General features: G+C 43.1%; 1 protein-coding gene across 5 annotated transcripts in view; it reads left to right on the top strand.

Annotated features, from left to right (window-relative positions):
* Window positions 1–13,596, top strand: part of SLC13A2 (solute carrier family 13 member 2) — an 84,653-nt gene that overhangs the window by 58,777 nt on the left and 12,280 nt on the right. For all 5 annotated transcript variants that reach the window (XM_056559110.1, XM_056559109.1, XM_056559108.1 and 2 more), the window contains 2 exons: window positions 6,108–6,208; window positions 12,275–12,396. In XM_056559110.1, the coding sequence (XP_056415085.1) occupies window positions 6,108–6,208; window positions 12,275–12,396 (223 nt within the window). The remainder of the gene's footprint in view (window positions 1–6,107; window positions 6,209–12,274; window positions 12,397–13,596) is intronic.

Here is a 13,596-nt window from a genome sequence, read left to right as displayed (position 1 = left end):
CCTAGAAAAAAACCCACAAGTAACAGCATGCCCGGAAGAATTTTTTTGTAGAAGGACCGCTCCAGCTCCTACTGAGGAGGCATCAACCTCCAATAGGAAGGGTTTAGATGGGTCAGGTCTGGAGAGCACGGGAGCCGAAGAAAAGGCAGACTTGAGCTGTTTAAAGGCGTCTTCCGCTTGAGGAGGCCATGACTTAGGATTGGCATTCTTTTTGGTTAAAGCCACGATAGGAGCCACAATGGTAGAAAAATGTGGAATAAATTGTCTGTAATAATTGGCGAACCCCAAAAAACGTTGGATAGCACGGAGTCCGGAGGGGCGTGGCCAATCTAAGACGGCAGAGAGTTTGTCTGGATCCATTTGTAGTCCCTGGCCAGAGACCAAGTATCCTAGGAAAGGAAGAGATTGGCATTCAAACAGACATTTCTCCATCTTGGCATAAAGTTGATTGTCACGAAGTCTCTGAAGAACCATACGGACATGCTGGCGGTGTTCTTCTAGATTGGCAGAAAAAATCAGGATATCGTCCAGATATACAACAACACAGGAGTATAAGAGATCACGAAAAATTTCATTAACAAAGTCTTGGAAGACGGCAGGGGCGTTGCACAGGCCAAAGGGCATGACCAGATACTCAAAGTGTCCATCTCTAGTGTTAAATGCCGTTTTCCATTCATCCCCCTCTCTGATGCGGATGAGATTATAAGCACCTCTTAAGTCCAGTTTGGTAAAGATGTGGGCACCTTGGAGGCGATCAAAGAGTTCAGAGATGAGAGGTAGGGGGTAGCGGTTCTTTACCGTGATTTTATTAAGACCGCGGTAGTCAATGCAAGGACGTAGGGAGCCATCTTTTTTGGACACAAAGAAAAATCCGGCTCCGGCAGGAGAGGAGGATTTGCGGATAAAGCCCTTTTTTAAATTTTCCTGGATGTACTCAGACATAGCAAGAGTCTCTGGGGCAGAGAGAGGATAAATTCTGCCCCGGGGTGGAGTAGTGCCCGGGAGGAGGTCAATAGGACAGTCATAAGGCCTGTGAGGAGGTAGAGTCTCAGCTTGTTTTTTGCAAAAAACATCCGCAAAGTCCATATAGACCTTAGGGAGACCGGTTACAGGGGGAACCACAGAGTCACGGCAAGGAGTACTGGGAACCGGTTTAAGGCAGTCCTTGAAACAAGAGGGGCCCCAACTCTTGATCTCCCCAGTGGACCAATCCAGGGTTGGGGAATGGTGTTGAAGCCAGGGTAGTACAAGGAGAATTTCAGAAGTGCAATTGGGGAGGACCAAAAACTCAATTTTCTCGTGATGAGGTCCGATGCACATTAGGAGGGGCTCCGTGCGGAGACGTATGGTACAGTCCAATCTTTCATTGTTAACACAATTGATGTAGAGGGGTCTGGCGAGACTGGTCACCGGGATGTTGAACTTGTTGATGAGAGAGGCCAGAATAAAATTTCCTGCAGATCCGGAATCCAAGAAGGCCATAGTAGAGAAGGAGAAGGTAGAGGCAGATATCCGCACAGGCACAGTAAGACGTGGAGAAGCAGAGTTGACATCAAGGACTGTCTCACCTTTGTGCGGAGTCAGCGTACGTCTTTCCAGGCGGGGAGGACGGATAGGACAATCCTTCAGGAAGTGTTCGGTACCGGCACAGTACAGGCAGAGATTCTCCATGCGGTGTCGTGTCCTCTCTTGAGGTGTCAGGCGAGACCGATCGACCTACATAGCCTCCACGGCGGGAGGCACAGGAACGGATTGCAGGGGACCAGAGGAGAGAGGAGCCAGGGAGAGAAAACGCCTCGTGCGAACAAAGTCCATATCCTGGCGGAGCTCCTGACGCCTTTCGGAAAAACGCATGTCAATGCGAGTGGCTAGATGAATGAGTTCATGTAGGTTAGCAGGGATTTCTCGTGCGGCCAGAACATCTTTAATGTTGCTGGCTAGGCCTTTTTTAAAGGTCGCGCAGAGGGCCTCATTATTCCAGGATAGTTCTGAAGCAAGAGTACGGAATTGTACGGCGTACTCGCCAACGGAAGAATTACCCTGGACCAGGTTCAACAGGGCAGTCTCAGCAGAAGAGGCTCGGGCAGGTTCCTCAAAGACACTTCGAATTTCTGAGAAGAAGGAGTGTACAGAGGCAGTGACGGGGTCATTGCGGTCCCAGAGCGGTGTGGCCCATGACAGAGCTTTTCCAGACAGAAGGCTGACTACGAAAGCCACCTTAGACCTTTCAGACCTCTCTGACTGCTGAAGATAGGCGCGGTACAAGGGAGTAGACAGAAGCAAGGTCGGACGTAGCAGAAGGTCGGGGCAGGCAGCAAGGATCGTAGTCAGGGGCAACGGCAGGAGGTCTGGAACACAGGCTAGGAACACACAAGGAAACGCTTTCACTGGCACAATGGCAACAAGATCCGGCGAGGGAGTGCAGGGGAAGTGAGGTATAAATAGGGAGTGCACAGGTGAACACACTAATTAGAACCACTGCGCCAATCAGCGGCGCAGTGGCCCTTTAAATCGCAGAGACCCGGCGCGCGCGCGCCCCAGGGAGCGGGGCCGCGCGCGCCGGGACAGGACCGACGGAGAGCGAGTCAGGTACGGGAGCCGGGGTGCGCATCGCGAGCGGGCGCCACCCGCATCGCGAATCGCATCCCGGCTGGAGGCGGTATCGCAGCGCACCGGATCAGTGGATCTGACCGGAGCGCTGCAGTAGCGAGAGTGTAGCGAGCGCTCCGGGGAGGAGCGGGGACCCGGAGCGCTCGGCGTAACAATACCCACTGAATATAATACCACACACTGTACATTCTGAATATAATACCAACACATACTGTACACTCTGAATATAAATCTGCCACATACTGTACCCTCTGAATATAATACCAACACATACTGTACACTCTGAATATATTACTACCACCCACTGCGCCCTCTGAATATAATATTTAGAGATGAGCAAACTACAGTGAATTCAACTCGTCACAAACTTCTCGGCTCGGCAGTTGATGGCTTTTCCTGCATAAATTAGTTCAGCTTTCAGGTGCTCCCGTGGGCTGGAAAAGGGGGATATTGTCCTAGGAGAATCTTTCCTATGAATGTATCCACCTTTTCCAGCCCACGGGAGCACCTGAAGGCTGAACTAATTTATGCCGGATAAGTCATCAACTGCTGAGCCGAGAAGTTCGTGACGAATCGAATTTACTGTAAGTTCGCTCATCTCTAATAATACTACCACAAACTGCGCCCTCTGAATATAATACTACCACCCACTGTGCCCTCTAAATATAATACTACCACAAACTGCGCCCTCTGAAAATAACATTGCCATACAGTGCACCCTCTGAATATAATACCACAACCGCAGTAACACCCCTCAACATCCATTAGCTGATGCTATTACCACGGGAGGGGGGTATTGGTGGTGTTGCTAGTGGATGATCGGGGTGCTACTACTGGGGGGGTGTTACTGAAGGATGATGAGGGTGCTACTGGCCATCCCCCCTGGCAGTATCACCCCCATCATCCATCGGCAGGATCATCCTCCTGGCAGGAGCACCCCATCATCCACCATCAGGATCTGCTGATGGAGGTGCTGCTGCTGGGGCGGGGGGGGGGGGGTAGTTGCTGGCGGATGATGAGGGTGCTACTGCCAGGGGGGGGAGCATTAGGTAGGCAGCAGTTCCCCCACATTAGGTAGGTAGCAGTTTCCCCACATTAGGTAGCATCTTTTCCCCACATTAGGCAGCATAGATTCCCCACATTTGGTACCAGTTTCCCCACATTAAGTAGGTACCAGTTACCCCACATTAGGTAGCAATTTCCCCACATTAGGTAGCACAGATTCCCCACATTAGGTAGCAGTTTCCCCACATTCGGTAGCACAGATTCCCCACATTAGCTAGCATAGACTCCCCACATTAGGTAGCATAGACTCCGCACATTAGGTAGCATAGACTCCCCACATTAGGTAGCATAGACTCCCCACATTAGGTAGCATAGACTCCCCACATTAGGCCGCAGGTTCCCTTGCAGGTTCCCCACAATGCGTCAAAGTCTCCCCACACACACACACACACACATGCACACACACACACACACACAAAAAAAACACATACAACACAGAGAGACTGTAGGGAGAGATCTTTCAATTAAAGGGATATTCTGGGATTTCTTTTTATTTGACTGTGCTGCAGGGGTTGTAAAGTAAGTGTAGGTCATAATATGGTGTCTTACCTGTCTTTGTTGGCTGGTAACTCTTATGTGATCTTTCCCATGATGTCCATTTTTAGCAGGTTGCAATGCAGCCTGAGACTTTACATCACTTTCCCGCCCTCCCATAATCCCCTGCCCCATGTACCCACATGTGGATCCGCCATTTTAGGTCTCCTTTAGCCAGGAACGGTGTAAATGGAATTTAATTAAGCGATTCGTGCGATAGAATCGCGGCAATATTCGTATTTGTTGCGAATCGAATATTTCATGAAATTCGTAACGAATTTGGGTTCATCAGCTTCGATTCGCTCATCTCTAGCTATACCCTTTGAAGCACTGGCATGCTCCCTTTTAACACCTAACTAGTGATGTAAAGTCTCAGGCTGCATTGCAACCTGCTAAAAATGGACATCATGGGAAAGATCACATAAGAGTTACCAGCCAACAAAGACAGGTAAGACACCATATTATGACCTACACTTACTTTACAACCCCTGCAGCACAGTCAAATAAAAAGAAATCCCAGAATATCCCTTTAATTGAAAGATCTCTCCCTACAGCTAAACAGAGAGAGAGAGAGATCTACATTATGTTGTGGGGAGGGGAGAAGCCACTGGATACCACCGAGATGACCCATGGTTCAGGCAGCAGCATGAAAGTGATGACAGGTTCCCCGTAAATAGCAAAAGCATGAACACAAATAGCCCAAGACTATAAAACATTAAGTAACTCAAAAATAGAGAAAAAGAACATGGCCGCACATCCACAACTAGTACTTTGATCAAATTGCTTCTCAGCATAATTTCAAAAACAAAGAGGTTTTGCTACTGTGCCTTTTGAACAAAATGTGCAAACTCACTCACCACATCAAGGCCACCTGAAGAATGGGTCCCTAAACTAACACTGGCGTAGTGCTGGGCAGCGACCACCGCTGCCGCGACACCAAGCCAGCAGGGGGAATTACCCATTGGCCAGTTAGCCCCACTGCTGCCCGAACAAGCCCCCTGCCCTGGGTCACCCCACTCCATAGACAAAACACCAGAGCAACAGTGGCCACCGCAAAGTACCACACCAGTGTGAACACCTACATGTGCTCCCTGCCAGAGGGCTGGGAGAATGCTAGGAGGAAACCCTTTTGCAGTCTTCTGCTGATTAAAAATGCCTGGGCCGAATGGAGTGGAGTGGGTGAAGTGAAATGCTGGTCATGAAAACACAAAATAAATGAGGGGACAGAATACAAATGTAACTCATAAATAGAGAAACAGAACATGGCCGCTCATACACAACTTTGGGGTGGTGTGGTCCAGAGCTGGGCGCTTGGTCGGGCAGGAATGGGGCTACTTGGCCACTAGGTCGTTCCCTCTGTGGCTTTGGTGTCACTGTGGTGAAGGTTATGCCTTGTGTTAGTTCAGGGACCCACCATTTTGAAGGTACACTAACAACCTGTTAAGGATCTGCGGCCATTCTGTGTTTCTTTATTTTTTTAAGTTACTGTAAAAAAAATGATATTGCATAGCATAATACTATATTTGCCCCAGAAAATATTATTTGTGCCAACATTCTATTCTGTTTTGTAATGACATCTTGAGTAAACAACAACAACCTAGAATATCTGATACAAAAATGATATCCCATAAATAAAATGTTTTCAAAAGGAATTGCATATACTGCGACTACTTGCTGGGAATATTTACAGTGTACATGAATTTTACTGTAACTTTACTGGGTGCCACAGAGGATATATACGCAGTCTCAAAATTAAGACGGAAAATGCCTCATTAGACCTTAGATCACAGTAAAACATCATATACTGTTAATCATGCATAATTCTATTTCATAGTTTTTCAAATTGGCAGATGTTTATGGCCTTAGCATAAAACTTCTTTTTTTCTTATGTTTGTCAGATATGTCACTGATGCAACCGTTGCTGTCTTTGTATCTCTCATGCTGTTTCTATTTCCGGCTGAATTACCTTCATGTAAGCGTCAGGAACCCCAGCAAGCAGGTAAATCTCAGAAATGTTAGATAGATATTAAGCGACCCATTTCAGCAGAGTCAATTAGGCTCTTTTTATACAGGTAGATGACAGCTCTATACAGATACGGGTCAAGTCAATAAATGCTATTGTAGCCAAAGGGCTTAGCAAAGTATTGCTAGATCCATCATGCCATTTGCTTCCATTTGTTCTGGCAGCATGTCCTCTGCAGATGATTTTTTGGGCCAGAAAAAATAAGTGATCAGTCAGCGAATGAGCATTTGAATGTTTGTCAGCTGATCGTTGGGCCAATTACACAATGCAATAATCTGCTTTTTTTAGATAATAATTGCCTTCTGCTACGTTCACACTGCGGAATTGGAGAAAAATTGAGGAGGAATCATTTTGGTCAGGATTTTTAAATCTGCCATTTTCCGCTTCCCGCTGAATGGGAGCAGAAATTACAAGCAGAATTCAGGAGGAGCACATGATGATGGGGAGGAAGTTGAGCCATTTCCTCTTCAATTCCAGTTTAAAGGGGTATTCCCGAAAAAAAAACAGATTTTTTTTTAATATCAACTGGCTCCGGAAAGTTAAACAGATTTGTAAATTACTTCTATTAAAAAATCTTAATCCTTCCAATAATTATCACAGAGTTGTTCTTTTCTGTCTGCCAACAGTGCTCTCTGCTGACATCTCTGCTTGTCTCAGGAACTGCACAGAGTAGAAGAGGTTTGCTATGGGGATTTTCTTCTACTCGGGACAGTCCCCGAGACAGGTGTCATCAGAGACAACTTAGAAAAGAACAACTTAATTTCAGCAGCTCATAAGTACTGAAAGGATTAAAATTTTTCAATGGAAGTAAATTACAAATCTGTTTAACTTTCTGGAGCCAGTTGCTTTACATAAAAAAAAGTTTTTTTTCCTGGATAACCCCTTTAATTCCTCTTTACTTTCTCTCCAAACTGATTTTGTCAGGAAAAAAAGTCCCAATATTTTTGACCAGAATTCTGCTCAAGAACTTGGGTCGAAAATTCTGCTGCATAAAGGTTAACATGCTGGTTTTCCGTTAACCCATTCACAATGTGCAATTTTTCTGGACAAAATTTCCAACAGAAGATTCAGACAAAATAATTTCTATAGAGATGGCATAGAGTCCACACGGTCCTAGCACCCACTGATTCAGTCAGCGCTGGCTTAGGTTTGCCACTTTTTGGTGGCGTTTGCAACTTTTTTATGCCTATGTGCGACATTCGCACTTCATATAGATCAGTTCGCTGCTTTGATTTTTCAGAGGTATTTTCAAAAATAAAAGAAGCGATCTGATATGTTGCTATGGGCAACTCAGCAACTTTCCTCTGGACAGATTTGATAAATCTCTCCCTCAGTTGATAAATGTATTACCACTGCAAAAGGCTAACTTTAACAGCTGGTCTGTACACACTTTAAAAAAAAAAAAAGTGTGAACCAAAAAGTTGCAAAAAAGAGACGCTGCACAGCACCAACTGTGAGACAAATACAAACAAAACAGCTCTAAAGTCAATGAGAAATTCCCCCATAGTTTGTTAGGTTCAAAAAAGACAAGAGTCCATTAAGTTCAACCTAAACCCTACTGTGTTGATCCAGAGGAAGGAACCCTCCCCCCATGGCTGATGCCAATTGCCCCATGGCAGAGGAAAGTTCCTTCCTGACTCCAATATGGATATGCATGGGGGAGATTTATCAAAACCTGTCCACAGAAAAGTTGCCCAGTTGCCCATAGCAACCAATCAGATCGCTTCTTTCACTTTTAACAAGGCCTCTGCAAAATGAAAGAAGCGATCTGATTGGTTGCTATGGGCAACTGGGCATCTTTTCCTCTGCACAGGTTTTGATAAATCTCCCCCATGATCCCTGAGTTTATACACACCATGCCCACAAATAATCACTGTCATAGTCATTTCAACAGCTAAGTAAAAGGAACGTGGCACTCACCCACCACTGTATTTCCAAACAAGACTCTTAATTTTGAATAAAGAACAAACATAGGTCCAGCACAATAAAAAGACAGATGCTCATATGCAACTGCAGAGTTACAGCTGGTTCATGACGAGCGCTTTATCAGACTTTGCCTAATGCTCTAGTTTCCACGTCAACAGGGTTAAAAACAACCTCTGTTGTGAAGTCGAGCATCTGGTGTACATAGAAACAAACAAAAAGTTTAAAAACAATAATTTAACACAAACATAAACAGAGTGGTTAAAGAAACGTGCTTAAATCGGTCCATTTTTTAATAACTAAATTACTTTAAGAGTTGGTTATAAGAAACCAACGGGCCTCCGTCCTTAAGAGGAATTTTAGCCTATCCACTACCCTTTTGGTGTACAAACCCAACAAATTTCCCCACATTAGGATTGCAACCATGCTTTGTCGTAGGGCTCCTACACCCATACGTATTGAATGGAATTTTTCCCTGTCTAACAAAGTACATATTGTTATGCTTATATAGAACCTTTCGCAGGGGCACAAAAGGACATTAACAGTAAACTTCAATTAATGAAATGGTTAGCAATCACAGGAATCCTGTTAAGGCAACATTTTTCCCTACTAAGCAATAATCCCACCAGTTTCATGAACCACAATGATAGTTGCCCGGCAGCACACAACTCTGTAGCCAGTTTTTAGACACATCGGTGTCCACAAACTCACTCCCTACTAAATGATCCTTTAAAATGATGGTCCTTCTAAATGCAATAAAAGGTTTATTATTTGCTTAAAAAGGTACTCCGCCCCTATATATGTTTTCCCCTATCTAAAGGATAGGGGATAAGATGTCTGAATGCGAAGGTCCCGTCGCTGGGGTACCCCGCAATCTCGGCTGCGGCACCCCGGACATCCGGTGCACGGAGCGAACTTTGCTCCGTGCCAGATGACTGGCCATGCGGGGCGGAGGCTTGTGATGTCACGAGTGGGGCATGACCGTGACATCACAGCCACGCCCACTTAACCCTTTAAGGACCGTTTTTTTTTTCCATTTTTGCATTTTCGTTTTTTCCTCCTTGGCTTTAAAAAATCATAACTCTTTCAATTTTGCACCAAAAAATCCATATAATTGCTTATTTTTTGCGCCACCAATTCTACTTTGTAATGATGTCAGTCATTTTGCCGAAAAAAACGACGGCATAACGGAAAAAAAAATCATTGTGAGGCAAAATTGAAAAAAAAAAACGCTGTTTTGTAAATTTTGGGGGCTTCCGTTTCTACATAGTACATTTTTTGGTAAAAATTACACCTTATCATTATTCTGTAGGTCCATACGGTTAAAATGATACCCTACTTATATAGGTTTGATTTTGTCGTACTTCTGGAAAAAATCATAACTACATGCAGGAAAATTAATACGTTTAAAATTGTCATCTTCTGACCCCTATAACTTTTTTATTTTTCCGCGTATGGGTCGGTATGAGGGCTCATTTTTTGCGCCGTGATCTGAAGTTTTTAGCGGTACCATTTTTGATAGGACTTATTGACTCATTTTTTCATGATATAAAAAGTGACCAAAAATGCACTGTTTTGGACTTTGGAATTTTTTTGCACGTACGCCATTGACCGAGCGGTTTAATTAATGATATATTTTTATAATTCGGACATTTCCACACGCGGTGATACCATATATGTTTATTTTTATTCTTATTTACACTGTGTTTTTTTTTTTATGGGAAAAGGGGGCTGATTCAAACTTTTAATAGGGAAGGGGTTAAATGATCTTTATTCACTTTTTTTCACTTTTTTTTGCAGTCTTATAGCTCCCATAGGGACCTATAACACTGCACACACTGATCTATTACATTGATCACTGGTTTCTCATAGGAAACCAGTGATCGATGATTCTGCCGCTTGACTGCTCATGCCTGGATCTCAGGCAATGAGCAGTCATTCGGCGATCGGACCGCAAGGAGGCAGGTAGGGACCCTCTTGCTGTCCTGTAAGTTGTTCGGGATGCCGCGATTTCGCCGCTGCTATCCCGAACAGCTCCCTGAGCTAACCAGCATGCTTTCACTTTCACTTTAGACGCGGCGTTCAACTTTGAACGCCGCGTCTAAAGGGTTAATAACATGCGGCACCGCGATCAATGCCGTGCGCTATTATCCACGGGTCCCGGCCATTGTTAGAGGCCGGGCCCGACCCGCTATGACGGGGGGCCATGCCGTGGCTCCGCGTTATAGATCGGGAGCAGACTCATGACGTAACGTTACGTCATGGGTCCTTAACAGGTTAATTCAAGTCTATGGGAGGGGGTGTGACGCCCCCTCCCGTAGACTTGCATTGAGGGGCCTGGCTGTGACATCACGAGCCACCAGCGCTGCACCCGACGCTCAAAACAGACCTCCGGGTGCAGCAGGGAGATTGTAGGGGTCCCCAGCGGTATCCTTTGCATACGGGATAAGATGTCTAGGGATGGAGTATTCCTTTAAGGCGATAGTTTTGGATGTTTTTCTGTCAGGTCCCAGTATTTTAAAACTGTAGATCTAATGGGATTCAAGAAACTTGTCTTGACCCTAAGTAATAAAATGGTGCCAGATTCTGAAGAAATGTTTAGATAAGAAATAGTGCAAATAATATATTTTATCCATTTCTGACTTTTTCTGTTATCATCATAGTTAAAGAGTGCTAAAAAGCTATTCTGCTGTATAAGCACATAACAACAATGCTTATTTGCTAACAAAAAAAAAAATATATATATTATCTATTTGTAAAGGGCTATATTTAGATAAACTTTTCGCCAGAGAACGTAGCAAATGTTTAAACAGTTTAAATGGGGTTTTTTGTCCGTGTTATAAATTCTGTGCATACAGACAGGTCCTGGTACAAAGTTCTGGACTTCTTGTAATAAATTCCTGAATTCCCTCTGGACCTTCACCCATAATTACACAACTGTAATTAGGGAAGAGGTTACAATGACTGTTTGGTCCATCTGCCCGGGGGAGAATTTAATTTAAAAACTGTCTGCTGCCATATTCCTGGCAGACCATGCCGCACCCCGTTCATTTTAATGAGTCGGATGGAGTCAGATAGTGACTCAGCTTTGCTCATTTTTGAACCGTATTTGTTTTTAAGGAGTACTTCATTGGAAAACATGTTTTTTAAATCAACTGGTGCCAGAAAGTTAAACAGATTTGTAAATGACTTCTGTTTAAACATCTTAATCCTTTCAGTACTTATCAGCTGTTGTATGCTCCAGAGGAAGTTCTTTACTTGTCCTCTGTCCATGTCAGGAACTGTCAAGAGTAGGAGAAAATCCCCATAGCAAACCTCTCCTGCTCTGCACAGTTCCTGACAAGGACACAGGTTTCAGCAGAGAGCACTATGGTCAGACTGAAAAGAAATTCAAAAAGCAAAGAACTTCCTCTGGAGCATACGGCAGCTGATAAGTACTGGAAGGATTAAGATTTTTTAAATAGAAGTCATTTACCAATCTGTTTAACATTCTAGTACCAGTTGAAAAAGAATAGGACCAATAAAAAAAAAAAAAGTTGAAGACCACTATTGGGTTCAAAATCTTAATTTTTTTCGATTTTGCCCCTAAAAATTGGGTGCGTCTTATACGCCGGTGCGTCCTATAGGACGAAAAATACGGTAGTTAGATCACCAACATGCCTTGTGAAGATAGTGATGAGTGGCAGGGGCCATATTCGAATTTGCGATATTTTGTGAATATATGGATGAATATTTGTCCTATGTTCACGAAATTCGCATATTTGCTATGTTCGTTCTCTTTTTTTTTCATGCGAAAATTCATCATGAAATTTGCATAGTGTGCATGCGCAATTATATATTTCACCTAAAAGAAGGAAGGGATCAATGTTCAGTCTGGAAGTGCCGATATTCGCATACATTCCCATAAAGATTTGCATAAAAAAATAATATTCATCATTACCAATATATCACTATATTGTAAATATTCGCGGAACTGCGAAGTGCCGATATTCACAGTAAAAATTAGCATTTTTAATATTCATGCTCAACACTAGTGAAGAACACATTTATTATACAGATGACTATTTGTGCGGTGCTATCCATGAACCAAATGTATTTATGCTGCTGTGTTTAATCTAGATCAGAAAGCTAAATTTCGCCCACCCCCAGCATTGTTGGACTGGAAGACTGTAAACCAGAAAATGCCTTGGAACATTGTTATTCTTTTGGGAGGAGGATTCGCCCTGGCTAAAGGCAGTGAGGTTAGTTATATGTCCATCTAGATTCTAGACCAATTATGCAATTTTAGCTATTGCTTATGTAGCATTATTGAGGCTATCATACCTGAATCAATTTTATTGCCTGATACAAAAATCTGAATGTCTAGATGGTGGTTGGAATATCCTTCAAATGACCAAGTTTGGACTTGAACACCTTAAATATCAGTATTTCTTTTTTCACATTTTGTTATGTTGCAGCTCTGTGCTAAAATAACACATATAATTTTCACTCAAAACCCCATAAAGACAAACTGAAAACAACATTTTGAAAATCTTTACTAATTTATTGATAAAAACAAAAATATTGCCTTGACATATGTAAGCTCAGGGAAAACAACCTTTGGGATACAGATCAACCTATATTTCACTATATCTATTGTCATTTATTTACTAGAATATGAATGTGGGTTACAATACGTTGGGAGGACCTCTTAACCCTTGAGACGAAAGATTAATACTTACAGGTTCAACACCAAGATAGATTTTTTGTTTGTTTGTTTGTTTTAACACAGTGTATCCTTACTAGTGTTGAGCGGCATAGGCCATATTCGAAATTGTGATATTTCGCGAATATATGGACGAATATTCGTCATATATTCGCTAAATTCGCATATTCGTAATATTCGTGTTATATTTTCGCATATACGAAAATTTGCATATGCAAAAATTTGCATAAACGAAAATTCGCATATACGAAAATTAGCATATGCGAAAATTCGTACGCCAGTCTCACACAGTAGTATTAGAGCCTTCTTTACACCACACAAGCTGGAAGCAGAGAGGGTTGATCACTGTGATGTGTACTGTGAAAAAAAAGAAATAAATGAAAAACAAATGAATATTCGTAATTGCGAATATATAGTGCTATACTTGCGAATATTCGCGAATATGCGATATTCGTGAATAAAATTCGCATTGCGAATATTCGCGAGCAACACTAATCTTGACACTTTTGGCAAAAACATAGAAGCAATTTCAATTATATTAAGATCATCACTATTGAACACATCACAGGGAGAACAGCAGTCCTGGCAGCATTCTCTAAAAAGGAGGGAAAGCTACTGGATTTTCCAGATGCCAACATTGTTTCCAGGGGCTTGAATGAAGCTATTAAGACAGGATAACCAACATACCACCCCTTCTATAGAAAAAGTTGTTTTGGGGAACTCATTATGCATTATC

This window comes from Hyla sarda, chromosome 2, assembly GCF_029499605.1.
Source record: "Hyla sarda isolate aHylSar1 chromosome 2, aHylSar1.hap1, whole genome shotgun sequence".
Classification (NCBI taxonomy): Eukaryota; Metazoa; Chordata; class Amphibia; order Anura; family Hylidae; genus Hyla; species Hyla sarda.
This window is presented reverse-complemented; position numbering and strand designations above follow the sequence as displayed.